This window comes from Salvelinus sp. IW2-2015, linkage group LG15 (assembly GCF_002910315.2).
Source record: "Salvelinus sp. IW2-2015 linkage group LG15, ASM291031v2, whole genome shotgun sequence".
Lineage (NCBI taxonomy): Eukaryota > Metazoa > Chordata > Actinopteri > Salmoniformes > Salmonidae > Salvelinus > Salvelinus sp. IW2-2015.
Genome location: NC_036855.1, coordinates 13,414,874 through 13,439,430, shown reverse-complemented (window position 1 = coordinate 13,439,430; position 24,557 = coordinate 13,414,874). Strand labels below are relative to the sequence as shown.

Here is a 24,557-nt window from a genome sequence, read left to right as displayed (position 1 = left end):
GGTCAATCAAAGACAGGTCAAAGTCATTTCACAATTTATTAGTGGGGAAAGGTTGCTGATGGCTGCATACTGATTGCACAAAGTTAAATCCCATAGGGGCTTACAGCAAGATAGGCAACTGACTTCTCTCTGAGGTTGAATATAAGCCAAATCTCCCCAACAATTTATGATTTTATGTAATGGGTCAATCAAATGATCCTTTGACAGAACAGTGAGCTCCTTACTGACCGATATTCACACCTGCACCAGGAACCTTTGGTCAATTACACACCTACACGCAGAATGCTGACCTACCTGGGCAAACATTTGTTAATTATGTTCAAAATGTGTTAACGTATTACAGTATTCAATTAATCAATAATATCTGACTAGCATTAATGATGAACAACTACAAAATGGAAAATATGCTATTTTACACCATATCAAGTGAGTCCAAAAAGTTGTATCCTCACGGTAATGATGACAGTTTATGATACGGTAATGCCCCCATGTGGTAACAATAATTTTTGACAACACCTTCACAGTGCAGATTTACCATGAACATACAGCGCATTCGGGAAAGTATTGCGACCCCAGACAGCTTTATTCTAAAATTTATAAAATACATTTTTCCCCTCATCAATCTACACAGAATCCCCTTGACAAAGCAAAAACAGTTTTTTTGAAATTCTAGCTAAATTATTAAATATAAAAAACATACCTTATTTATATAAGTATTTAGACCCTCTGTTATGAGACTTGAAATTGAGCTCAGGTGCATCCTGTTTCCATTGATCATCCTTGAGATGTTTCTACAGTTGATTGGAGTCCACTTGTGGTAAATTCAATTAATTGGACATGATTTGTAAAGGCATACACCTATCTATATAAGGTCCCACAGTTGAAAGTGCATGTCAGAGCAAAAACCAAGACATGAGGTCGAAGGAATTGTCTGTAGAACTCCGAGACAGGATTGTGTCGAGGCACAGATCTGGGTATGGGTACCAAAAAATGTCTGCAGCATTGAAGGTTCCCAAGAACAGTGGCCTCAATCATTCTTAAATGGAAGAAGTTTGGAACCACCAAGACTCTTCCTAGAGCTGGCCGCCTGGCCAAACTGAGCAATCGGGGTAGAAGGGCCTTGGTCAGGGAGGTGAGCAAGAACCCGAAGGTCACTCTGACAGAGCTCCCCTATGGAGATGGGAGAACTTCCAGAAGGACAACCATCTCTGCAGCACTCCACCAATCAGCACTTTATGGTAGAGTGGCCAGACGGAAGCCACTCCTCAGTAAAAGGCACATGACAGCCCACTTGGAGTTTGCCAAAAGACACCTAAAGACTCTCAGACCATGAGAAACAAGATTCTCTGGTCTGATGAAACCAATATTGAATTATTTTGCCTGAATGCCTAGTGTCACGTCTGGAGGAAACCTGGCACCATCCCGTATGGTGAAGCATGGTGGTGGCAGCATCATACTATGGGGATGTTTTTCAGCGGCAGGGACTGGGAGACTAGTCAGGATCGAGGGAAAGATGAACGGAGCAAAGTACAGACAGGTTCTTGATGAAGACCCGCTCCAGAGTGCTCAGGACCTCAGACTGGGTGAAAATTCACCTTCCAACAGGACAACGACCCTAAGCACACAGCCAAGACAACACAAGATTGGCTTCGGGACAAGTCTCGGAATGTCCTTGAGTGGCCCAGCCAGAGCCCGGTCTTGAACCCGATCGAACATCTCTGGAGAGACCTGAAAATAGCTGTGCAGTGACACTCCCCATCCAACCTGACAGAGCTTGAGAGGATCTGCACAGAAGAATGGGAGAAACAGGTGTGCCAAGCTTGTAGAGTCATACCCCGGAAGACTTGAGGCTGTAATTGGTGCCTTAACAAAGTACTTAGTAAAGGGTCTGGATACCTATGTAAATGTGATATTTAAGTTTTAAAAAATTATACATTTGCAAAAATGTCTAAAAACCTGTTTTTGATTTGTCATTATGGGGTATTGTGTGTAGATTGCAGAGGGGGAAAACTATATAATCCACTTTAGAATAAGGCTGTAACGTAACAAAATGTGGAAATAGTCAAGGGGTCTCAATACTTCCTGAATGCACTGTAATTGTGCAAAATACTTGAAAATTATGTAATTTCTTTTTCAAAGAGTCCCTAGACCTTCAATTACTTTTTCTACCATTTTAAATGTTTGCTTCATGCCAAGCCACAAAAATATAGCTTGTCTTTATTGGGTAACAAACTCCATATCATAAATGGAATAAAAACATTGACACATTTTGCTCAACCCAGCAGAAATACATTTCATAAAATATTCACAATAATGAAAATAGCACCAGATGGTAAACAATATTACAATTAAAGGCTGAAACAAACAGAACATTGATAGCATTTCATTCATTTTTGGTTGTGATGGCAACCGCTTTGTTGAACCAGACATCGGTGTTGAGGAGGAAGAGCATGAAACGAGCCACATCACCCCTTCCTACAGCACTTCCTACAGGCAGGCCATTGGAGTCAGGAACAAAGTAGCCCTCGTGGGTAAGGAACTCTTTACCTGGTGAAAAGAACTAAGTAAATAGAGACCCATTTGTTTGCATCATCATTATGATTGGATAAGAGGTCCATTTCACTAAGTCTTCTGAGAAAAGTGCAGGGACTTGTGGTAGTAGCAGAACTATGACCCTAAGTTAAACCCTTACACTCGTGGGAATTGGCCTATATGGATAGATCTAAATTGAAATGTTTCTTACAGAAGAAATATGGAAAGCTTATACATAACCATGGTAGCAATCAAAAGGGAAACGTTTGGAGACTATGGGAAAATCATTGTCCTAAAATGAGGACAAAACAGCTAATCTGACACAAGACAGACATCGAGTCCAAACATTACGTTGCTGATTTTATGTGCATTTTACATTTACTGTACTTGGTGCCGCATTTGTTGATCAACCAAATCTGAAAATACTCTGGATACATTCAGTAACATAAGAATATTCATGGTAATTTGGGGTAGGTGCAACATAAGACTAAACAATGACAAGGGTTTGAGTGAGAGGTCTAACTGGTGTCTCCAAGTGGCCACACACCTCTCTAAAGTGTGCACAGTTCCTGTGTAATTTCAATGTACTTTTATGACTCAAAGAAGAGTCTTCAACTATAAGGTGCTATTTTGAACTCCCATAGCTGTGCTGTTGAGGAACTAGAGCAAGCACACTTGTAATTGTTTTGTTTGGAACAGAGCTCTGCATCCCCGCCATCACACAATTACTCTTGTTGTTTACGCATTCCAGAAACGGTCCATTATAAATCGCAATCTGAGTCAGGTGGGCATCATTTGAAAGTGTGTTCTATTGCCAACACGGCTAGCTAAGTTACAAAATACGATCTTACAGTAGTAGGCTTTCACGAGGCAATTCAGAGGTGGTCCGCATAGGATAGAGTCACAACTGCATTCAGATGCGTGTTCCCTGCCAAATTTCTTCACAATACAACAAACATAGGCTCCTTCTGTTCAGAACAATTCAGGGTAATACGCCATGTCATCTTGTAACTGTACATCAAGCGTAGTGCTCATAAACGTTGACACATTGGCTTGCTTTTATGACATCAAAGCGGTATTTATTATAATCTTCAATGTCTCATTTTTCAAAAATACATTGAGTCCTCTTTATTTATTTTCCTTCACTCAGAAAACAAAACATTTGCAAAAGGGATGGGGGCAACTTCTGCGGTGCACAGTGCTCAAGTTCAGAACCGCTGTCAGTCAAAACCAATACTGCGCTGTGAAGCAGAGACCGTCAGCTCTGACATCATGTACAGCATAGCAACTGCATTCCAATTTAGGTGCTTATAATAATAATAATCATGTATTTTGTAAAGTGCTTTTCATTATATAGAATAGTCTCAAAGTGCAAAAAATAAAAGATAAAAAACAAATTGTAAAAAAATGTAATAATAATGGACATAACTAGACAGGGCAACTGTCCAAGGAGCACAGCTATCAACAGAAAGCCTTCCTAAAGAGAAAGGTCTTTAGTCCTGTTTTAAATGAGCCCAGAGTCTGGTGCCTTCAGGTGGTCAGGGAGGGCATTCCAGAGGCTGGGGGCAGTCGAGCTGAATGCCCGATCCCCTAAAGAGCACAGCTCAGCTATCGCTTGATAGGGGTTATGGAGGGAGAGCAGTTTTCGTGAATACACTGGAAAGTCAGCAGGAGTGTTTTGAATACAATCCAGAATGAGACAGGGAGCTAGTGCAGAGATGCTAGGATTGGGGTGATGTGATGGTGTTTCCGCACTCTCATCAGGATCCTGGCAGCGCTGTTCAGGATGTATTGGAGCTTCTGGAGACTCCTGCCTGGGATCCCGATGAAGAGTGTGTTGCAGTAGTCCAGCCTTGAGGAAATAAAGGCATGGACGAGCTTCTCTGCATCAGACTGAGTGAGGGTGGGACGGAGTTTGGCAAAGTTCTTGAGGTGATAGAATGACGATTTACACAGTTGTTTGATGTGGCTGTCAAAGTTCAGGGAGCTATCAAGCTTTACATCCAGATTGTAAACTGAGGGGGAGAGAGTGATGTTCTGTCCTACAATGGTGAGGTCTGTTATTGGTGAGTGCTGGACCTGGTAGGGGGTGCCAACAGGTAGGGCCTCAGTTTTGCTGCTGTTCAGTTGAAGGATGTTTTGCATCGCCCATGCCTTTATCTCCTCAAGGCAGGTGTTCAGATGGGCACATGCATCAGAGGGACTTGGAGCAGTTTTTATATGCAGCTGAGTGTCATCAGGATAGCAGTGGAATGAGATTCCATGCCAGCTGATGAAGCGCCCGAGGGGCAGCACGTACAGGATAAACAAGATTATCATCTTATCAGTGTACAAATGCCATTTTCAACCTGTATATGGGTACGAGTGTAAAAAGCTAGCCAGGGAGGGTTACTGCTGAACCTGAAAGTGGTTCAGTCTTACGTGATGACTTACGTGATTACTGTAAGTCAATATATTAGAAACATGCATACTGTATGACAAAATTAATCCTGTAACAATGAAAATGTTGGAGTCTTTTAGAACAATCTTTTAAAGGTGCAATGCAACAGTTTTCATCTCAATATCAAATAATTTCTTGGTAACAATTAAGCACCTTACTGTGATTCTTTTCAATTAAAATGGTCAAAAAGAGCAATTTCTCAAGCAAGAATTTTGCTGGGACTGTCAGAGTGTTGAGTGGGGAGGGGAAAACAGAAAACTAGCTGATATTGGCAAAGAGGTTTGGAACTCTCTTTCTTATTGGTCTATTTAATAATTTACTGCCTACTGAAGTCACCAGGCAGGCCAAAACTCAATTGACTAATTTTACTAATTTATTACCTACTGATATCACATGGCAGGCCAAAACTCCATCCCACCACAACAGTCTTTTCAAACAGCTCTTATACTGAAAGGGCATTATGATCATTTTCACAATTTCACAGTATTATTCCAACCTCATTGTGTGGAAATATAAAACACAGAAAAATCATGTTTTTGACTGCACTTGGCCTTTAACCCAGCTCCAGAATACAGTATACACTACATTGTGAGCAGGTGTATGTGGACACCTGCTCATCGAACATCTTATTCCAAAATCATGGGCATTAATATGGAGTTGCTGCTATAACAGCCTCCACTCTTCTGGGAAGGCTTTCCACTAGATGTTGGAACATTGCTGTAGGGACTTGCTTCCATTCAGCCACAAGAACATTAGTGAGGTCGGGCACTGATGTAGGGCAATTAGGTCTGGCTCACAGTCTGCATTCCAATTCATCCTAAAGGTGTTCGATGGAGTTGAGGTCAGGGCTCTGTGCAGGCCAGTCAAGTTTTTGCACACTGACCTCGACAAACTATTTTTGTATGGACCTCGCTTTGTGCATGGGGGCAATGTCATGCTGAAACAGGAAAGGGCCTTCCCCAAACTGTTGCCACAAAGTTGGAAGCACAGAATCGTCTAGAATTCCATTGTATGCTGTAGCGTTAAGATTTCCCTTCACTGGAACTAAGGGCCCTAGCCCGAACCATGGAAAACAGCCCCAGACCATTATTCCTCCTCCACCAAACTTTACAGTTGGCACTATGCATTGGGGCAGGTAACGTTCTCCTGGCATCCGCCAAACCCAGATTCGCCATCGGACTGCCACACGGTGAAACATGATTCATCACTCCAGAGAAGCTTTACACCACTCCTTCCAATGCTTGGCATTGCACATGGTGATCTTAGGCTTGTGTGTGGCTGCTTGGCTATGGAAACCCATTTCATGAAGCTCCCGACGAACAGTTTTTGTGCTGACGTCGCTTCCAAAGGCAATTTGGAACTCGGTAGTGAGTGTTGCAACCGAGGACAGATGATTTTTACACGCTATGTGCTTCAGCACTCGGCGGTCCCGTTCTGTGAGCTTGTGTGGCAAACCAGTTCGCGGCTGAGCTGTTGTTGCTCCTAGAATTTTCCACTTCACAATGACAGCACTTACAGTTGACCGGTGCAGCTTTAGCAAGGCAGAAATTTGACAAACTGACTTGTTGGAAAGGTGGCATGCTATGACGGTGCCACGTTGAAAGTCACCGAGCTCTTCAGTAAGGCTATTCTACTGCCAATGTTTGTCTATGGAGATTGCATGGCTGTGTGCTCGATTTTATACACCTGTCAGCAACGGGTGTGGCTGAAATAGCCAAATCGAATAATTTGAAGGGTTGTCCACATACACTATATATATATATATATATACAAATGTATCTAAACTAGACCCTATTCGTCTGTCTTACCTGTGGCAGGTAAATTCTTGAGACCCGGCGGCCTGACAACTGTCCAGTTAACATCCTGTGTCTTCTTCAGAAAGTGCTCCATCTCAAACATATTGCTAAGGACACTTCGGATCATTGGCAGCAGCAGGAAGCGGATGAGGTAAGATGACTGTGTGCCAGAGTTAGCTATGGGGATGAAAATGAGAAGAAGATAAGGGAATGCTGTTTCACAATGATAAAAACACGCAACTGACTTTGTACATTAAAAAGGCAACATGATCACTGACAAAATACAGTCATGGCATTGTTTATTTAACCCTTATTTTACCAGGTTAGAGAGGCTCTATTCATCCCTTGGTGGATTGAGGCCTAAGTAAGTAAGTTACCAGGTAAGTTGACTGAGAACACATTCTCAAGTTGTTCTCAAATGTAATCAGTCATATTTTACTTTACTTACGGTCAGTGTACCATGAAGTCATGGTGATAATGCGGTTCACTTTGGCCTCTCTCATGGCATTTACTGCAGCCCTCATAGACAAGGTGTATCCAGTGACTCCGGAGAGAAAGGATGCAGGGAACCCCAGGCAGGATATAACTGCATCTTGTCCTTGGAAGTGAAGTTTAAGGCTGTCTTCTGAGAAGATATTGCCCTCAACCACCTGACAGAACAGAGAAAATAGCAGTTTTATGGTATAGGCTATCTCAGGCCTGGTGTAAGGTTCACACTTCATAAAGCCTCTATAAAAAACATTGCTGCTGCGTACCTTACAGAGGAAATGTAAAAAGACATACAATTGGTGCTCAGACAAGATATTACATTATTTACCTTTAATTTCTCATGTTGCACTGTCAATTTCCCTGGGTTCCTGACAATGGCAGTGACAGCGTGTCCCTGCTGAAGAGCTTGGTTCACCAGATACTGTCCCGTCTGTCCAGTGGCTCCAAGCACAGCTATCTTCATCTTGACACTCGGAAATACACTCTAAAATAAAATAAATATAATGTATGAAATATAATCATTCACAGTCAGAGGGTCAATCAAACCATAGACAGATACTTTTCTGTAAACAGAAATCCCGACGATGATAAGTTACAAAATCATGAACTCACATTTACAACAGTACAAGTTTACAAGCAAGGGTGTGCAGTGGGCGTAGCACGACTTATCACGTGAATAGACTGTGTAGCAACACCCACATTTTCATAACTGCTTGAAACATAATCAACTTAAAATGTATTAGTTCTTATTCTTCTATTACAACAAATGTCCATTTGCATTTAAGTCATTTAGCAGACGCTCTTATCCAGAGCGACTTAACAGTAGTGAGTGCATACATTTTCATAGTTTGGTACGTTTAACCCATAATAGCCTTTAGGATTTTGATTCATAACGTGTTAATTGGATGGTTCAATTATAAATGTTTCAGACACATACTAGAAAGGCCAAAAAAGGACATGACCTGTGTGCATTGAATGGACATTTACAAGAGGTCTATTTACACAGTAGATGGCAGTGTGTACCCCTTCATTATTCCACTAACAAACCAACCCACCCCAATGTCACCACAGCCAACTGCATCTCTTTTCATAATGGGCATAACAAACAGCCTTATAGAGAGCCATAACAAAGCTGATTATAATGAAATATGATACATTTTCAGTGAGGAAAACCCCCGATTAGTTATCTGAAAAGTGAACTTGGATTTTGATTATGAACTGTTGAAATTCAAAGGGCAATACTGAGAAAACATTAATTGATTGTTCATTACTTTTATAGACTGCCTCCTGCGTTTGCCTGTAAGGGCCTTCAGTAGACAGAATTAAACCAGGATTAATCTAGGGGGAAATTTGACTGTGTGGCACGAGGTCTGATCACACTGTCTGTGTTGTATCCATCTGAAAATGATTATTTCTGCAACTGTGAAATGATAATGGACAGTAAGCTAACGCAAGGAATATAAAAGGYAGCATTATGAAAATCAAACCAAGAAATTAGAAAATGCCAGAAGATGTATTTTATTTTATCTGATAGGCATCACATGCACTGAAAAGAACCTACAGACTCTGGCTACACTGCATAGGAATAATCTTATATACAGATGACATGTTTCATTTCATAACTCATGTTTTGCATCAAACTTGATTGAATTTCCCATGTCCTATCCCTTGGTGATGACCAAATTACACAAGGTTTGTAAACTGTTAGGCTATACCTGGACAATCTACAATACTCCGAATGGTTCATGCATAGCAACATGGCTAACCATGTAGGGTAATTGACTCACAAATGCGATCAAAAAATCAGTTTGCTCCAACAGTAATGTAAAAGCTTATGTATTAAAGGGCATCATACAACCAAGTTGTGTTGTGTAATTATTTTCCCCAACTCAGTTAAGCCAAACCACGCCCCATTATTCAGAGGAGCGATCTACAACGCTTTGAGCGCTCTCCAAGTCCGGAAGTGAATATCACGTAGCGCGAAATTTCAGTCACTTATTAATAACGTTTGCCCTTGTATTTCAAGATTGAAAAATAAAATAACATAATGTTGTGGACAGAGCCAGCCATTAACGTCCCTTAACGCTCAAAGACAGATTCAATGGCTGTAGCATAGCGTATTCGACTGAATTATTAGCTAATAAATATTTGAGAAATGATGAATAATAAGCATATGCTTTTACCTGATAATAGACTACTCATGATAATATACCTAATTAAAATACCGAGCTAGTAACGTTAAGTAGCCTAGCTAAACTTAACTGACCTTCAATTGAGGGAATTCAGCAGAGTTCTGAGACATTTTTACAACTCATTGAAACTCTTAAAATAAATACATGGGAAAATGTTACCAAACATGATAATAATAGGCCTGCATTACGGTTGGCAACTAATTGTTAATTTACACTTTCCAGTTTCCATCCTTACCTTGGAAGGCCACTGTCTCTGCGCTGGTCGCATGTGAGTGAGACAACGCTAGCTAGCCAATGGGAGCGTAGTAGAACGCCTCTCTGAATAACGGGGCGTGGTTTTGGCTCAACTGCGTTGGGAAAAAGAAAGACTCTTGCTCAAGATCTGCAATGTTTCACATTGTTTCGTCTTTTGATTGAGCACATCACGATATAGTCAATGTTACTTTTTCTAATCACAGTCACAATTATTTATTTATTATGAAGCATTGTTTTGCTGTAGGCTTAACGAAAAAGGCATTTTTATGAGAAACTTATAATGAAACTGTTTTGCTCTGAGACCGGATGTGCGTTCAGTTCGCTTGAACGTTTGCTACGTTGAAGAACGGTTTGTAATGAACGACACGTTACCCCCAAACGTTATTGTATGTTCTTGAACAGACTTCGAACTACGTTTTCTCCGGTTTGGTGGGTGTGGCTTTAAGCAATGAGTGACGTATTTAACTTGTAAGTCGCTCTGGATAAGAGCGTCTGCTAAATGACTTAAATGTAAATGTTTAAAAGGCAGTGGCCATGCTAACAGCGTTCCCCAACTGGTTGTGCAGTATAGCATCGTTTCCGWTGAATTGAACGTTCCAGAACGTAAACACGTACTGTAAGCAGACCAGGCTTGGGATCCGCATATCTGCTGCAGTTGTCAGACGATCTACTCTCACCTTGAAGCGGCAATCTGCAGTTTAAACAACAACAAAGGTTAACCCGCCACAGATTTGGCAAACGGCTGAGGCTGGAGAAATGTAACCACGGAATTCAAAGACAGAGCTATTGATTAAATAACTGACCATCCATGAGATCATTAAAAGTTGTAACCATGTTTTGAAGCTATACAGAGTTTGTTTACAAACAAAGGAGTAAAACAAGTGTATATTTTGGATTCTGATGGGGTTACACAGTTTAACTAAGTCCATGAACCATTTGTAAGATATATTCTACAAGAATCAATTGCTATATATCATTATTTGAAATGTCCAAAAATGTATGTTACAATCGCAGATTGCCCCTTTAACCATGCTCACAGGCGCTACCCCAAAAGAGAAACAAAGGAAGTTATGGAGAAGTTGCAACGATGTTGCCTGTAAAGTTGCGACCATTTGAATTGGAACACACAAGTTCCTAGGCTACTGCCATATCCGCGAAAAGGGCACGATGTTGTCAACATTGCTCCTGCTCGGTCTGGTCGTTTCATGTGAGTCAGACTTCGCTCCAGCTGTGGTCAACGTCAGCTTGGATGATCCCCCAGAAGTGCGATGGGCGTCTCTATTTAAAGTTTTTGATGTCGACTACCTGGTGAAAGCAGCTGCTGAAGTGATTGAGTAAGTGTATAAGGCGGAATGCCTATTTACAGAAGTTCTAGTTGCCTCCAAAAGTTGGTTTAATAATGTTTGTCTCAAACTGTAAAATATAGATTTTTGCTTTAAAGTCACATGATGGACAGGACTTTTGATTATGTAGCCTAAACCTGAATTGCAGAAGTTTTACGTCTACTTCAGTATATGGACATTGATCAGACTTAACCATTTATTTTCACTTACCATTCAATATGTCAAATATGAGAAAATATGCCATGATATGTTGTTTGCATAAAATCTGTGCTTGCAGTTTAATTATGTATGAATATCTGCAGGCATACAGTATGTTGACCGACACAATGTGAGTAGCCTAAGCTTGCCCATGGTGTTGATTAATATTAACACCTAAAACGTTTTAATATTTTTTTTGTTGCAGTGCCACTATTCCAAAATGGGTGCATCATGCGGTAACTCCGATTGTGGAGGCCTTGGAGAAGTATGTACCTCCTCCATACGCAGGGGAGATCAGAGGAATGGCCTCATATTTTCGAGGGAGCCTTTCCGATATCATCCTTCTCAACTTTGCCTATGAAATATCAGCGTATGTATGACTTGATCTGCTTTACATGTAGGCCTACTGATACAAATGCCATTCAACCAGTTGAAACAAGAATGTAGTCACAGCTTCTTGTTGTCAGAAGCACAAAGAAGAAGAATGAAAGTATGTGTTGTAAGAACCCCCCCCCCACACTTTTCATGACTTAACACGCTCCTATTGGATCCGTAGGTTTTGCACTAGTATTGTAGCTCAGGACACAAGTGGACGTTTGTATCATGGCAGGAACCTTGATTACCCACATGATATACTCCGGAATCTCACCATCAATGTTCTCTTTCTCAAAAATGGCACGGTATGTTACACATGGTTACACAGCTCAACCTTTACATCTGCAGTTTCACTTTTGCAAGGCCACGGTGTCAATCAGCCGATAATGCCAGAGAGCTTAGTTTGGGCACTGTGAAGTAAATCTGGAGTGTGATGTTTGGCTGAAAAAGGGTCAAGTAAAATCACCTCCTAATTACTCAACCTTTCCAGGTGGCTTATCGTGGTACGACTTTTGCTGGCTATGTCGGGCTGTGGACCGGACAGAGTCCAAATAAATTCACAGTTTCTGGTGACCAGCGTGGTAAGGGTTCACTTTATCTTATTGTCCAGGACATATCCATAAAGGTGTGAGTCAGTCATTTAAGGCAGTGTGTTATCATCAGGTGACGACCACTGGTGGAATTGGTGGAAGAACTGGGTCTCTGCTTTCCTGCTGAAAAGATCTCCAGTCAGCTGGCTGGTGAGAGAGGTAAGTCAGGAAGTTTAACCATCAACATCCACAAAAATGAACACTTTGCTAACCACAAATTACTATTATGGCTTGTCTATTAACCTACTATTGTGGCTTGTCCTTTCTTGTTTTTCTTCAGACGTTGGAGGAAGCAGCAGACTTTCAGGATGCTGTGATGCGGCTGTCCAAGATCCCAATCATCACAAGCGTGTACTACATCGTTGCCGGAGTAAAGCCTGGGGAAGGAGTGGTGGTCACCAGGGACAGGAAGGGCCCAGCTGATATCTGGCCTCTGGAACCCTTAAATGGAGGGTAGGAAATGAGGGGTCTCTTCCATAACACAAATTGTATTAGTTTGTTTTAAGAGCTGCTGAGATTTATAAAGCTGAGTTATGCTAACTGTTATCATTGAGTCTGACCCATATTTCCAACCTCACATTTTTATCTTAAGTCAATCAATCAATAAAATATATTTATAAAGCCCTTTTTACATCAGCCGATGTCACAAAGTGCTATACAGAAATCCATCATAAAACCCCAAACAGCAAGCAATGCAGATGTAGAAGTACGGTAGATAGGAAAAACTCCCTAGAAAGGCAGGAACCTAGAGAGGAACCAGGCTCTGAGGAGTGGCCAGTCCTCTTCTGGCTGTGCCGGGTGGAGATTATAACAGTACATGGCCAAGACGTTCAAACGTTCATAGATGACCAGTAGGGTCTAATAATAATAATAATCACAGTGGTTGTAGAGGGTGCAACAGGTCAGCACCTCAGGAGTAAATGTCAGTTGGCTTTTCATACCCGATCATTCAGAGTTAGAGATAGCAGGTCCGGGACAAGGTAGCACGTCCGGTGAACAGGTCAGGGTTCCATAGCCGCAGGCAGAACAGTTGAAACTGGAGCAGCAGCACGGCCAGGTGGACTGGGGACAGCAAGGAGTCATCAGGTCAGGTAGTCCTGAGGATTGGTCCTAGGGCTCAGGTCCTCTGAGAGTGAGAGAATTAGAGGGAGCATACTTAAATTCACACAGGACACCGGATAAGACAGGAGAAATACTCCAGATATACAGACTGACCCTAGACCCCTGACACACAAAGTATTGCAGCATAAATACTGGAGGCTGAGACAGGAGGGGTCGGGAGACACTGTGGCCCCATCCGACGATACCCCCAGACATGGCCAACCAGGCAGGATATAACCCCAACCACTTTGCCAAAGCACAGCCCCCACACCACTAGAGGGATATCTTCAAACCACCAACTTACTACCCTGAGACAAGGCCGAGTATAGCCCACGAAGATCTCCCCCACAGCACTAAGCCGAGGGGGGCGCCAACCTGGACAGGAAGATCACGTCATTGACTCAACCCACTCAAGTGACGCACCCCTCCTAGGGACGGCATGGAAGCGCACCAGTAAGCCAGTGACTCAGCCCCCGTAATAGGGTTAGAAGCAGAGAATCCCAGTGGAGAGAGGGGAACGGGCCAGGCAGACAGCAAGGGCGATTCGTCGCCCAGTGCCTTTCCGTTCACCTTCACACCCCTGGGCCAGACTACACTCAATCATAGGACCTACTGAAGAGATGAGTCTTCAATAAAGACTTAAAGGTCAAGACAGAGTCTGCATCTCTCACATGGATAGGCAGACCATTCCATAAAAATGGAGCTCTATAGGAGAAAGCCCTGCCTCCAGCTGTTTGCTTTGAAATTCTAGGGACAAAGAGGCCTGCATCTTGTGACCGTAGAGTACGTGTAGGTATGTACGGCAGGACCAAATCGGAAAGATGGGTAGGAGCAAGCCCATGTAATGCTTTGTAGGTTCAGAGTAAAACCTTGAAATCACCCCAAGCCTTAACAGGAAGCCAGTGTAGAGAGGCTAGCACTGGAGTAATATGATACAATTTTGGGGTTCTAGTCAAGATTCTAGTAGCCATGTTTAGCACTAACTGAACTTTATTTAGTGCTTTATCCAGGTAGCCGGAAAGTAGAGAATTGTAGTAGTCTAATCTAGAAGTGACAAAAGCGTGGATACATTTTTCTGCAACATTTTTGGACAGAAAGTTTCAGATTTTTGCAATGTTATGTAGATGGAAAAAGCTGTCCTTGAAATAGTCTTGATATGTTCGTCAAAAGAGAGATTAGGGTCCAGAGTAATGCCTAGGTCCTTCACAGTTTAATTTGAGACGACTGTACAATCATCAAAATTAATTGTCAGATCCAACAGAAGATCTCTTTGTTTCTTTGGACTTAGAACTAGCATCTCTGGTTTGTCTGAGTTTAAAATTTAAGAAAGTCSTGGAGAAGATGTTGGCAACTCAACTTCACTCACACCTTAGCACTAACAAGCTTTATGAGGTGCTCCAGACCAGCTTCAGATCCATGCACAGTACTGAGACAGCCCTGGTGAATGCTGTTAATGACCTGCTCATTGCAGCAGATGCAGTATCCCCCACCATCTTGATTCTTCTGGACCTCAGTGCTGCTTTTGAAACAGTAGATCACATCATTCTACTGCAGTGCCTCACAGGGAACACTGCCATCTGTGGGACTGCCCTAAACTGGTTCACCTCTAACCACAAGCAGTACGTCATCCTCAATGTCCACCATAACTTGCGGTGTCCCACAAGGGTCGATGCTAGGACTCATTTTCTTCCTGCTCTACATGCTCCCACTTGGTCAGATCTTCAGACAGTACAGTGTTCGATTCCACTGCTACGCAGATGACACAGAGGTGTACATTAAAACCAAGCCTGACACATCTGCTTTGTCAACCTTGCAGAACAACTTCATCCAACTCATCAGCACCAAGACCGATGCAATGCTGATAAGCAACCCCCAGCAGATCACCAAATCCTGCAGCATCCGCCCTGCCATAGAAGGCCACATCATTCCCCCTCGCTCCTCAGTCATCACCAACCTGGATTTGATATTCGACCATGCTCTCTTCTTTAATGCCCACATTAGACTGTAAAACGTCATTCTTTCACCTGAAAAACATCTCCCTAAGACCCTCTCTCACCACTTCTGACACAGAAAAGCTTATCCATGCATTCGTTTTCTCCAGAATTGATTATGGGAATGCAGTACTTGGGGAGCCTGCCTGCAAACTCAATTCATAAATTACAGCTCATTCAGTGCTGCAAGGTTTCTGACACAAACAAAAAAGTCTGCTCACATCACCCCCATCCTTGCTGACCTCCATTGACTACCTGTCTTCTTCAAAGAATTTACTTTAAAATTCTCCTCCTGGTCTACAAAGCCCTTAATGGAAGGGCACCTAGAACCCAGAGCAGAACCATTGGGGACCGTGCCTTTTCCTCCCACGCACCATGTCTTTGGAACTCCATCCTGACAATCTCAGGGCTGTTCAGACTGTTGGGGCTTTTCAAGCAGGCCTTAAGACTCCTCTTTATCGGCTGGTCTACCCTTCCTCCTAGACTTTGTTGCTTTTATGATATGGTTATATACGTATATATGTATATTTTCTTTTTTTCTTTCTATTAACTTTTATTTTATGCACTTTTAGATACTTCGCTTTTCATTATACAAGAATAAACAAATGTAATGTATTATAATACTATCAGCAGATATTGGGCTTTTAAAATAAGATGCCAAAACATATCGTGGTGTTTACTCTTGAATGTGTAAATGAAGTGTAGTATCCTTTCCTACTATAGGTGGTTCAGAGTAGAGACCAACTTCGATCACTGGCTGCCGCCTCCTGCAAAGGATCATCGCAGGTAAGCATAATGCTCACTTTACATGACTCCATAATTACATTTTAATTGATTTCATGTGAATGGATGGCTTATGTATCTTTCTTCCAGAGATGCAGCCAACAAAGCATTAAATGCAACTGGTCAAAATAATATCAATATGGATACAATGTATAAGGCAAGTAGATGGCTGTATGTATTGGTGAATATTTGGTTTGATAGTATTACATTTGACAATGTTATACTGTATCATTGACTATATTTGACTACAAGTTATCCTAATAGCAAATTCAGAAATACAGTGCATTCGAAAAGTATTCAGACCCCTTGACTTCCACATTTTGTGGAATAATAATGACAAAGCCAAAACTGTTTTTTTGAAATGTTTGCAAATGTATTATATATAAAAACTGAAATATCACGTTTACATAAGTATTCAGACCCTTTACTCAGTACTTTGTTGAAGCACCTTTGGCAGCGATTACAGCCTCGAGTCTTCTTGGGTATGACGCTACAAGCTTGGCACACCTGTATTTGGGGAGTTTCTCCCATTCTCTACAGATCCTCTCAAGCCCTGTCAGGTTGTATGGGGAGTGTCACTGCACAGCTATTTTCAGGTCTCTCCAGAGATGTTAGATCGGGTTCAAGTCCGGGCTCTGGCTGGGCCACTCAAGGACATTCAGAGACTGGTTGGCTGTGTGCTTAGGGTTGTTGTCCTGTTGGAAGGTGAACCTTGGCCCCAGTCTGAGGTCCTGAAGACTCTGGAGCAGGTTTTCATCAAGGATCTCTGATTGGTGGAGTGCTGCAGAGATGGTTGTCCTTCTGGAAGGTTCTCCCATCTCCGCAGAGGAACTCTGGAGCTTTGTCAGAGTGACATTCGGGTTTTTGGTCACTTCCCTGACCAAGGCCCTTCTCCCCTGATTGCTCAGTTTGGCCGGGCGGCCAGCTCTAGGAAGTCTTGGTGGTTCCAAACTTCTTCCATTTAAGAATGATGGAGGCCACTGTGTTCTTGGGGACCTTTAATGCTGCAGACATTTTTTTGGTACCCTTCTGACAATTCCTTCGACCTCATAGCTTGTTGTTTTTCATCTGACGTACTGTCAACTGTGGGACCTTTTTATATAGACAGGTGTGTGCCTTTCCAAATCATGTCCATTCAATTGAATTTACCACAGGTGGACTCTTTTGAGTCTCATAGCAAAGGGTCTGAATAATTATGTAAATAAGGTATTTCTGTAGGGGATTTTTTAAGAAAAAAAGGCGCCCGAATGCACTGTATAACTGTATTTTTTTTAAATAAACGGTTTAAGCATCTTAAATCAGTAATTTTGTCTCCCAGGTCCTGTCAATGAACCCAGTATGTAACAGGTAAGGAAGAAGTTTGTTTATTTTGTCCTCATTTCTCTCTGTGGCATTCCCCAATGTGAATCACTCAGTGTGTGAGCAGCAGGAGGGAGGGTTCTTGTGCAACTAACGTTGCTTTCACTTCCCTTTGCCTTACCACAGCAATAAAGTTAATAGGCCTCTGTTATGAAACTGTCTGAAAAAATGTCTGTAGTATATTGTCACTGAAGATCTGGGTAGAATTGTCCCCGTTTTGAATCTTTTCATGTCACACTGGTATTTAAGTAGGTTTCCATCTTACCTATACATGCACTAACTGTGATTTGTATGTTTCATATAACTTTCTGTGGGTAGATGGGTGTGTCTTATATTAAAAATATGTTCCTTGTTTCTCAGAATTACTGTTTTCACAACAACAATGAGTGCAGCCAGCCCTGAGAAATACAACACAGAGGTCAGACCAGAGGTAATGAAACTACTAACATGTCTAATCATTGGCTCTCAGTTGTGTTCCAATTAGGGCTGTCATAGTTCATCAGTTAACTTTTTGTAATGTCAGTGTATCGTGATTAATCGCATTGTCGGAAAGCATTGAAAATCCTCTGAAAACAACCAAAATACATTACTCTACACAGCTAAAACAATGCCATGTCAAAACAAGTTGACGTTAAGTATGGTTACATGCACTCAATAATGTGATTCATGTGGATAGTCAGATTAATATAATAATTCAATTAAAACATTTACATGCTTTGCAAGAAGAAAGATTTCCCTAATTATCCTGTTTGCATGTACACATCTGAAATCAGGCTACCTGATGGCACGCTCTTAAAAGCAGAAAATCGGCAATCAAAGTAAACGTTCTACCACAGCGACCATGTTATTTTTGAGAAGCATATTTGATTCTGAGTATGGACATATAAAGTTTGTATGTGAAAACTACTTTTAAGACGCATACATTCAGTTGTTCCCAACTCTCTTCTGAGCTAAAGAGGGAGGCTCGCTTGGCTAGTGCTAGCACATGTGCAGATCAGATACACCGCTGGAATGCAGATTAAGGTGTTTAGATGTCCTAGTAATTAGACAGTTTTCCCAAAAAATATTTAATCAGCTTATGCTCACTTCGATTCTGACCTTACACTGATTAAGATGAGCAGAGTAAGGTGTTTACATGGCTATTGCATAATCAGTTGTATCAGTGTGCATGTAAACATACTCATCGAGGTTAAAGAAAGTGTGCTTTATAAATTAACCTGATTTTGCTAACCGTTACGCTGGATAAAATCAAGACGTTAATATTCTATCTGTATAAAAAAAAATCTTAATTTACAGCTCCAATTTGAGCAAATTCTCAATTTGCGATTAATTGTGATTAATCACAGCAAATTCTGCGATTTTTAACTCAATTGTTTTAAATTGTTTGACAGCCCTAGTCCCAATACAATACACAATGTTTACTTACAATATAGTTGGTTACTTAGTAATAGTTGATTACTTACAGTATGCTTTATATAATGTAATTATATTAACCCCATTGCCCTACTAACTAAGCATATGTCCATTCTCAATGTTCTATACTATGGTGTAAAGTTCTGTAAATTAGACCTACTGCATTATGTATGGTCATGCTCACATCACTGATGTTGCAGATCAAAACATTTGTCTGACATGCAAAGCATCATTGTGGTTGTTGATTTAACCTTCTGTTTCCTGTGTTTCCAGGGCTGCCATAGCAATGAATAAAGCTGGGTCGTGGACCAAAACCACGATTATGTTGTTGTCCAGAAAGGGCAGAGGAGAGATTTTCTGCATTAAAAGTGCCTTCCTTTTTTTATTCCATGAGTTATTTGTCATGTATTTTTTTATGTGTTCAAATTAATCTCTTTTTTACCCAAAATGTGTTTTGGAAATATTAATTACGATTATGTCCACACACATTGAGTCTAGTATTTTAGAGTGGTGAACATGATTATATTTAAATAAAGCTCATTTAATTTTGATGAATTCATGCAACATAAAATCCCTTATGTGAATTTATACAGATACATACACTGTCAAAATGAATAATAAAACTTGTAATAAAAATTCAATGTCTCTACATTGTTGACCTAGCAGAGAGCTACTGTTACTGCCACAAAATTAATACATCAGTAATACAAACATTTTGAATTTTAGAAATAATACAGAAACAATGTCTCTGGTGCCTGCATGTGAAATATTCCTTATTTAGAGAAGAATGTTAAAACACGTGTTACGTCCCCCAGTTTCTGTGTTGTGGGTTTGTGTGTATGTATGTGTGTATTTCAGAAAATGGCTTCTTTGATTCCCCCAGGCAGCTGATTGGTCGGCCCCATTGCGGATTGGAGCTCTGGTCCCGCCCTCTCGTCAGGAGATACTGCAATTATCCTCCTGCAGCTGGATAAAAGCCAGTGTTCCTTTGTTAGGAGAGAGCTTATTTGTATGTCCTGTTTCGTTGTTGGTCTGTATACGTTTTTGTGAAGGATTTTGTAGCCGGTCTTGCTGAGGTATGTGTAGGCCAAAAGGACTTTGTGATTATTGAAATTGTTCACTTTAAAGTTATTAGTTATTTCATTTGTTCCCAGGGGGGAAGGGGAAGGCACCTTGGAAGTGCTTAGGCAAGAGGCCTGCGGGCATACATATACCCGTAGTATGTAACGTTACTCTGTCTATGCACACTATGTAAGACCTGGGCAGACAACCCTCTGTATTTTGGTTAGCGCGCCAGGTGGCGTTAAAGTTAGGTGGGTAGGCAGGTAAGGTAGGAGAGAGAACTCTTTAACTTTCTTTGCTTTGGTTCCGTCCAGCCCCTTTTCCCCACATTACCGTGTTAAGGAAATAAATTCCCAGTAAATGGTCATATTCTCTGCCTCTGTCATCCTTACCTGCAATCCCATACCTCTTTCACTCCACGGGGAGTTGAGTGTAGTAGGGGGTTGCGTTCCCTCCTTCAAGAGGCGTACGTAACAACATAGCAAAGCCAGAAAATATTTTTGTAAGGTACAAAGTATAATATTTTTAAATACATCTTTCAGACCTGATAAGGTACATGAATGATAGAACCTTTCACAGGATCAAACACTTTTTACTAAACGTAAAGAAGCTGTTTTGACAAAAACCACAATGATGCGTTGCATGTCAGCCCTAACAACTATACAATACAGTAGGTTTATTCCATGAACAATAATGTGATTAAAGCTTGAAAGAAATCCCAAAACTAGATGAGCAACAAGGGACATTCAAAGTAGCACCTCAAAACCCAATGTTTTGATCTGAAACATCAGTGATGTGAGCATGACCATACATAATATAAAACATTGAGAATGGACATATGTTTAGTTAGTAGGGTGATGGGGTTCATGGGAACATGACCATGTACAGAATGTAGAATCTAATGTAGAAAACAGTTGGAGAATGGACAGGTCTAGTAAGACGGCGATGGGGGTTGATGGCTGGTGTGCAGCTGCAGTCCCGGGTCAGATACACAGAGGAGATGATCAGTGTGTTGAATTCCTCCAGGTAGAGCACTGGCACCAGGTGTTGGGATGCAGGTTTGCAGCAGGAAACCTAAAAAAGGAAAGGACACTGCACTTAATTTACACATCCAAGAGTAAACACCCCAATATGTTTTTGTATCTTATTTTAAAAGCCCAATATCTGATGATAATATTATTATAATAATAAATTACATTTGTAAAGCCCTTTTCAATATACAAGAATAACCAAAAAGTGCATAAAATAAAAGTTAAAATAGAAGAAACATTTTTTTTTAAACAAAGCAAATATATATAACCATACCATAAAAGCAACAAAGTCTAGGAGGAAGGGTAGACCAGCCGATAAAGAGGAGTCTTTAAAAACCGCAACAGTCTAAACAGCCCTGAGATGTCTTGGAGTTCCAAAGGTGTGATGCATGGCAGGAAAAGGCACGGTCCCCATGCATGACGCAGTTTTGCTTGGCTTGACCGTAGGGTGCGTGGAGGTTTGTAAGTGGGGAGTAGATCTGACAGGTAGGCAGGCCCAATGTAATTTAGGGCTTTGTAGACAAGGAAGAGAATTTGAAAGTCAATTCTTTGAGGGACAGGTAGCCAATGGAGGTCAGCAAGGATGGGGGTGAAGTGGACAGACTGGTGGAACACACAGGCCAACGGTGTGGAGTGCACCTTCCCTCACAGGACTCCCCTCTAGAGGTAATGCCCCTTGCACCGCAACCACAACTTAAAAGAATGTTTAAGCTACACTATAAAACATTGAAACTACACAAAGACAAATTGCAGGTGCCACACTGCAAACGCATTACTAAGCAGTAATGAGAAGAGTTGGCATGTGATTTTCAAGTTTTTAGTCAAACGCACATTTTGCAAAACACACATGTGCTGTTATTCCATCTGACTTCCATGGAAACATCTATTGGTGCTTTGTCTGTACAAGGGATTAAATATAATGTCTTGTTGATCTCAGTAAAAGGTAACAGGTTTAAAGGTTAGTTCCTTGATGATCTGATTGGATCTCAAACTAGTTCACCCAGGAAATGGTAGACTCAAACAGACTTTTTTTGGTAAAATGGAGACACTATGTGACTACCCTATGTCTTCTTTTTTACTACAACACAGCTTTTGCACTTTCTTTTATTATTTGTTTTCTTACCTCTTTCTACCCTCTGAACAAATCTGCTACTGGACAGATAATACTTGATTACTTAATTGTTTTCCTATAGTCTTTCAGTTCAGATGATCAATCTCGCTAGGAAGCAACCTTGCTAAGGAACATAACTATATTAAAATACTGTAGCTTTTTAAACTGATATCTGATGGCTACTTACAGTACAGTGACCTTTCCTACTATAGGTGGTTCAGAGTAGAGACCAACTTCGATCACTGGCTGCTGCCTCCTGCAAAGGATCATCGCAGGTAAGCATAATGCTCACTTTACATGACTCCATAATTACATTTTAATTGATTTCATGTGAATGGATGGCTTGATGACATCCAGAGATGCAGCCAACAAGGAATTAAATGCTACTGGTCAAGATAATATCAATATGGATACAATGTATAAGGCAAGTAGATGCCTGTATGTGTTTGGTGAATATTTGTTTCGATAGTATTACATTTGACAATGTTATACTGTATCATTGACTATATTTGACTACAAGTTATTCTCATAGAAAATCCAGAAATATAACTTTATTTTTCATAAATGGTTTATACCATTTATACATCTTATATCAGTAATTTTGTCTCCCAGGTCCTGTCTATATGCACACTCACTGTACCCTACATACTCACTGGGCCCTACACACTCACTGTACCCTACATACTTCATGGCCCTACACACTCACTGGGCCCTACACACTCACTGGGCCCTACACACTCACTGGGCCCTACACACTCACTGGGCCCTACACACTCACTGTGCCCTACATACTCACTGTGCCCTACACACTCACTGTGCCCTACATACTCACTGTGCCCTACACACTCGCTGGGCCCTACAAACTCACTCACACACATAATATGCACATACATTTATACTGACTCCACACACACGCACACCCACTCACATACAAGCTGCTGCTACTCTGTTTATCTTATATCCTGATGCATAGTCACCTTACCCCTATACATATCTATCTCCATCAATCCAGTATCCAAATTGTAAATATGGTATTGGAACTGACCCTGTAATAGTATACTTACTTACTTATTGTGTTCTTCATATTTCTTCTTATTTGTCGTGTGTTTTTTTTTCTAGTATTACATTGTTATTGATTATTGCATTGTTGGGTTTTGAGTTTGCAAGGCATTTCACTGTACTTGTGTATGTGACATTGAAACTTGAAGGTATGTAACAGGTAAGGAAGAAGTTTGTTTATTATGTCCTCATTTCTCTCTGTGGCATTCCCCAATGTGAATCACTCAGTGTGTGAGCAGCAGGAGGGAGGGTTCTTGTGCAACAAACATTGCTTTCACTTCCCTTTGCCTTACCACAGCAATAAAGTTAATAGGCCTCTGTTATGAAACTGTCTGAAAAAATGGCTGTAGTATATTGTCACTGAAGATTTGAGTAGAATTGTCCCCGTTTGGAAGCTTTTCATGTTTTCATGTCACACTGGTATTTAAGTAGGTTTCCATCTTACCCATACATGCACTAACTGTGATTTGTATGTTTCATATAACTTTCTGTGGGTAGATGGGTGTGTCTTATATTAAAACATTGTCCCTTGTTTCCCAGAAGTACTGTTTACACCACAATAATGAGTGCAGCATGCCCTGAGAAATACAACACAGGTCAGACCAGAGGTAATGGAACTACTAACATGTCTAATCACTGACTCTCAGGTGTGTCTCAGTTGTGTCCCAAAACCCAATGTTTTGATCTGCAACATCAGGGATGTGAGCGTGACCATACAAATAGGTCTTATTTACAGAACAATACACCATAGTATACCATAGTATAGAACATTTAGAATGGATATACAGTTGAAGACGGAAGTTTACGTACACAGCCAAATACATTTAAACTAAGTTTTTCACAATTCCTGACATTTAATCCTTTCCCTGTCTTAGGTCAGTTAGGATCACCACTTTATTTTAAGAATGTGAAATGTCAGAATAATAGTAGAGAGAATGATTTATTTCATTTTTTATTTCTTTCATCACATTCCCAGTGGGTCAGAAGTTTACATACACTCAATTAGTATTTGTTAGCATTGCCTTTAAATTCTTTAACTTGGGTCAAACGTTTCGGGTAGCCTTCCACAAGCTTCCCACAATAAGTTTGGTGAATTTTGGCCCATTCTTCCTGACAGAGCTGGTTTAACAGAGTCATGTTTGTAGGCCTCCTTGCTCGCAGATGCTTTTTCAGTTCTGCCCTCAAATTTTCTATGGGATTGAGGTCAGGGCTTTGTGATGGCCACTCCAATACCTTGACTTTGTTGTCCTTAAGCCATTTTGCCACAGCTTTGGAAATATGTTTGGGGTCTATGTCCATTTGGGAGACCCATTTGCGACCAAGCTTTAACTTCCTGACTGATGTCTTGAGATGTTGCTTCAATATATCCACTTAATTGTCCTTCCTCATGATGCCATCAATTTTGTGAAGTGMACCAGTCCCTCCTGCATTATAGCA

At 41.0% G+C, this 24,557-nt stretch overlaps 2 protein-coding genes across 4 annotated transcripts; one reads left to right on the top strand and one right to left on the bottom strand.

The window, feature by feature from the left end:
* Positions 1 to 17: 17 nt before the first annotated feature.
* On the bottom strand, positions 18 to 9,789 carry LOC111974534 (flavin reductase (NADPH)). 3 transcript variants are annotated; one of them, XM_024002293.2, is made up of 5 exons: positions 9,685 to 9,789; positions 7,586 to 7,741; positions 7,217 to 7,418; positions 6,781 to 6,945; positions 18 to 2,547 (listed from the first exon to the last, which is right to left on the bottom strand). In XM_024002293.2, exons 1-5 carry the CDS (start codon positions 9,715 to 9,717, stop codon positions 2,384 to 2,386), a joined length of 720 nt encoding a protein of 239 aa, XP_023858061.1. In that variant the 5' UTR covers positions 9,718 to 9,789; the 3' UTR covers positions 18 to 2,383. The 3 variants fall into 3 exon arrangements, with proteins under 3 accessions (XP_023858061.1, XP_023858060.1, XP_023858062.1); XM_024002292.2 differs by lacking the exon at positions 9,685 to 9,789 and adding an exon at positions 9,524 to 9,625; XM_024002294.2 differs by lacking the exon at positions 9,685 to 9,789 and adding an exon at positions 7,870 to 7,898.
* A 488-nt stretch (positions 9,790 to 10,277) lies between these two features.
* Positions 10,278 to 19,506, top strand: LOC111974533 (N-acylethanolamine-hydrolyzing acid amidase). The gene is made up of 11 exons (XM_024002291.2): positions 10,278 to 11,038; positions 11,451 to 11,615; positions 11,802 to 11,925; positions 12,111 to 12,201; positions 12,284 to 12,369; positions 12,491 to 12,663; positions 16,026 to 16,088; positions 16,176 to 16,242; positions 17,404 to 17,432; positions 17,805 to 17,874; positions 19,131 to 19,506. Exons 1-11 carry the CDS (start codon positions 10,872 to 10,874, stop codon positions 19,149 to 19,151), a joined length of 1,056 nt encoding a protein of 351 aa, XP_023858059.1. The 5' UTR covers positions 10,278 to 10,871; the 3' UTR covers positions 19,152 to 19,506.
* Positions 19,507 to 24,557: the final 5,051 nt, after the last annotated feature.